At 57.7% G+C, this 3,925-nt stretch overlaps 1 protein-coding gene across 1 annotated transcript in view; it reads left to right on the forward strand.

Moving 5' to 3' along the window:
- Nucleotides 1-1,822: 1,822 nt before the first annotated feature.
- The window catches only part of FAM129B (family with sequence similarity 129, member B), a gene marked incomplete at both ends in the record, with an annotated part of 7,865 nt that continues 5,762 nt past the window's right edge, over nucleotides 1,823-3,925 (forward strand). The window contains 3 exons of the mRNA XM_009879120.1: nucleotides 1,823-1,951; nucleotides 2,075-2,180; nucleotides 2,920-3,087. Of these exons, the coding sequence (XP_009877422.1) occupies nucleotides 1,823-1,951; nucleotides 2,075-2,180; nucleotides 2,920-3,087 (403 nt within the window). The remainder of the gene's footprint in view (nucleotides 1,952-2,074; nucleotides 2,181-2,919; nucleotides 3,088-3,925) is intronic.

The raw sequence follows: 3,925 nt of genomic DNA on the forward strand, positions 1-3,925 counted from the left end.
CCTGTCCTTGAGCAGGTCCAGCTGGGATGCGCCATTTGGGTTTTTTGTTTTACTTTATTTATTTTTTACCTTACTTTTTTGCCATCTCCGTGGGGATGCGGTGCTCAAAGGCGGCTCCTGCAGCAATACTGGGGTCTGGTGGTCCTACTGGGCATTTGGCTCAGTCACCTGACATGCTGGCTAGAAGCAATGGTGATGAGAACAGGGAATAAATTTTTTTTGCCTTTGGTCTCTCCAGCAGCCCCTCCTGTCTCCCCTGGCTGAGCCCCAAAGCCAGTGTATCTAAAACCAAGTCTCATTCCCCATGGCTCCCCGACCCCGTGGCAGGGATGGAGGCAATGTAGGTCCCCCCACCCACACACTCCCCAGCCCCATCCCTGCCCAGCCCAGCAATTTGGCACGTACCTGCCCGTCCCAAATATTTGCTGGGGTTGGGTGGTGCCACCTCGGTGATTCCCATGGGTGAGGAGATGATGGCTGCGTGGGGGCTGCTGGGATGCTGGTGGCCTTTCCCTGGCTGAGGGTCCCCATGTCAGAGCTCAGCCTGGATTTTATGTTATTCACAGCCGGGCTATACGGCTTTGCCTGCCTTGGGCAGCGGGTTTAAAGCTGGTTCATAATAGCTGATTCTCCTTAGATGAATGACCTTGGTGAGATGCTGATGGGGGATGGACCACGTTTCTGTCCCCATCCTTGCTGGTGGCCTCGGGCTCTCCTCCCTCTCGCTGTCCCCCAGCCCTGTAGGGTTCACTTCGTGCTTTCTTCTCCCCCTTCCAAGACCTTTGGGAAGCAGTGAGGAGCAGCGAGGTGCTGTCAGCCCGTCTGCTGAGCCAAGCTGCTCTCAGACCTTGCGTGATGGGACCCAAGCCCTGGCTGGTCCCACCTGGCGGCCACCGGGGAGTGAGGGGACCCAAGCCCGGGCTGGTCCCACCGGGCGGCCACCTTGGTGGATGGTGGGTGGCCATGGCAGGAGAGGCGGCTGCCGCACGCTCCCGCCCTCACGAGAGCTCTCGGCTCTTGTTTATGTTCCTGGGATCATAAAAATTCTTTGGGACAAATTCTTGGCTCGCTCAGCCAGCCTGTGTTTGGGCTGGGGTAAATGCTGCCGGCGTGTGGGCCGAAAGGCGCTGGATGGCTGGCGAGGGGCTGCTCAGCCCCGGGGGGCGCTCAGGGGTGCAGGATGCTCCTCAGCCTGTTCCTGTGCCTGGTCCTCCATGAAGTCCAGAACATTTAAGCGTCGTCTGGTGCTGGGCTCTATGGTGTGGCTTCTTGCTTTTCATTTTTCATGTCCTGTCTGGAGATCAGGGCTTTGTTCTTGCCATCTGCAGCTTGCCTCTGACAGGTCCTTCTGCTTGATGGCCACTCCTGAGCAGTACCATGTGTGTTCCCACCTGCCCCAAGCCAGGGAAATCATGGCAGTTTAGGTTAGAAAGAGCTGCTGGAGGACTCAGCTCCAACCCTCTGCTCATGTCTCTCAGCTTGGTGTATCTCCCAGGAATGAGATGCCAGGGACAGAGGTGTCACCACCACCATGGTGACACCACCATGTGCAGCTTCGCTGCTGTATGAGCAGCCCCTCTGAGGTTTTCCAGGGCTGTGCATGTGGTACCCCTCAGAGTTGTCACCCTAAAATTTCCAGTGCTATAGGAGGTAATCCAGTAGGGAACCTGGAGACACTCAGCATAGCTGTAGTGCAGAAACCCCCACCCAAAGCACCATCAATGGACCTTTCTGAGCTTCCCAAGCCAGGGATGGAGGGGTATCCAGCTGCCCCCCTCCTTGCTCCCCACCCCGTGCCTCCCACCACGTCTCCTCCCTGCAGGTCCCCCTGGATGACCACGTCATCTACTCGGGCAACCTCTTCCAGTACATCGAGGAGAACAAGAAGTGGAGGAACCGCTTCTGTGTGGTCCCACACAACTACGGCTTGGTCCTCTACGAGAACAAACTGGTGAGGGGCAATCACCCAATTTTGCCTGTCTCCGGCGTGCACAGCTCCAAAGGGGGACATACCCCATCGCTGTAGTGGTGTGGCCGTGCTCCCCATCACCCATGACCATCTTTTTCTGCTCAGGCCTATGAGCGGGAACTGTCGCCCCGCGTGCTGGTCAACAGTGCTGGCTACAAGATCCTCACTTCTGTGGACCAGTACCTGGAGCTAGTGAACAACAGCCTGCCCGGTGAGGGATCCTGCGGGGTGAGAAGGGATGCTCGAGGTCCCCTGCACCCCAGTCCTGCTGAGCATCCCTTGGGGACCTTTGGGAAAGGGGGATTTTGGGGGTGTAGCATCCCTGGGGACCTTCAGGAGGGGTGTGCTTTTGAGGTGTGGGGCTGTAGAGGAGAACAGCTGCATTCCCCTCATGGGGTGTAGGGTGCAGTGTGGGGTCTCTGCTGCTTTGGTCCTGCCGCAGCCAGGGGAGGAAGTAAAATGAGTTTGCAGCTCCATGAGAGCTGCCCCAAGCTGCGGCCCCCTCCCTTTCCCAGGAGCACTGGGAGAAGGCAGCAGCTCCCGCTCCTCCATCCTCCAGGAGGACCAGCCACCACCTCTCTCATAGTCCTCCTGCCCTGCTCCACGGGGCAGGAGCTGCTTGTGCTGGGCAGGCAGCACCTGTGCTGGTTCAGGGCATGTGCCTGACAGCAGCAGGGTCAGGCCAGCAGCCTTGAGGAGTGTTTCATGCTGGAAATAATGATTTTTGGTTTTTTCACTTCTGACTTTCTTTTTCGAAGAATGAGGTCTTTTGCGCTTTTTTTGACCCCCTGTTTTTTGGTAGAGCTCACAGCTGAGGTGCTGGGAAGGAGCTGAGGTGTCCCTGCTGCACCCTGAGCCCCGAATTCTGGGAGAGATGAACACCTCCAACCCTGCAGCATCCCTGTCCTGCCCCATCTCCTCCTCAAAGCATCCTTCCCCTTCCACTGCAGGCGTGACACCCAAATCGGGGCACTCCCCCATCCTGAAGTGCCCCACGGATTTCCCCCTCATCCTCTGGCATCCCTACGCCCGGCACTATTACTTCTGCGTGATGACAGGCAAGGAGCAGGAGAAGTGGCGGGCGGTTTTCCAGGACTGCGTGCGGCACTGCAACAACGGTGAGTGGTGCTGGGAGGGGGAGACAGACATGGGGGGGCTCCAGGGTGGGGAGAGCATCACGGTCCTACTCCAGAGAGGGAGTGGTTGGGCTGGGTTTTGAGTCAAAGGGGACCATTTGGAGGTCAAGAGGAGGAAGTGGCTGAGCAGCAGTGAGCATCTCATCCTCTCTCTGATCGGTGTGAGCGGGAGCAGGAGGGATCCAGCTTCCCAGAGCAGGAGCGAGAGGGATCCAGCCTCCCAGAGCATCACCATGCCCATAAGGAAGGATGCAATATGCAGGAGGCAGCATGGATCGTGGCTCAAGAAACAACCTGATCCCTGTTTTCTACCCTGAGGCAGAAAATATTTGCCAATTAAAGTCATCAGGGCTCCAAGCCCCACCGCCCCGCTCCTAGCCCCTGGGCTCTGGCGAGCAAGGGCAGCCAGAGCTGTGGGCAGATGGATTGCAGGGCAGCGAGGGGCCGGGATGGGGGCAGGACCTGCCTCCCACGTCAGCGATACTCTGGCAGGAAAACATGATTTTCCTGCTTGGCCGTGGCCTGTGTGAGCTCCTGGGCTGAGACGCAGGTCCTGGCGGTGCCTTGGATGGTGAGACATTGCCTGGGGAAGGAGGTGCCAGCCCTGAAACCAGCTCAAAATTGAATCTTTCAGTCGGCAAAGAGCGATGCTGCCTACTTTTTAAGCAGTTCTTTCTCTCCTAGGAGCTCTGTGTAGCCCCAGTTTTGCCAGAGCTGCTGTTTAGGGAGCAGACTACTGGGGCTGGGTCCAGAGCCTGGGTTTCGGTGGGAGTTTCCATCCTCCTGTGTTAAATTAAATCATCAGAAAGCTTTGCTCTTT

Source organism: Apaloderma vittatum, unplaced genomic scaffold (assembly GCF_000703405.1).
Source record: "Apaloderma vittatum isolate BGI_N311 unplaced genomic scaffold, ASM70340v1 scaffold33791, whole genome shotgun sequence".
Taxonomy (NCBI): domain Eukaryota; kingdom Metazoa; phylum Chordata; class Aves; order Trogoniformes; family Trogonidae; genus Apaloderma; species Apaloderma vittatum.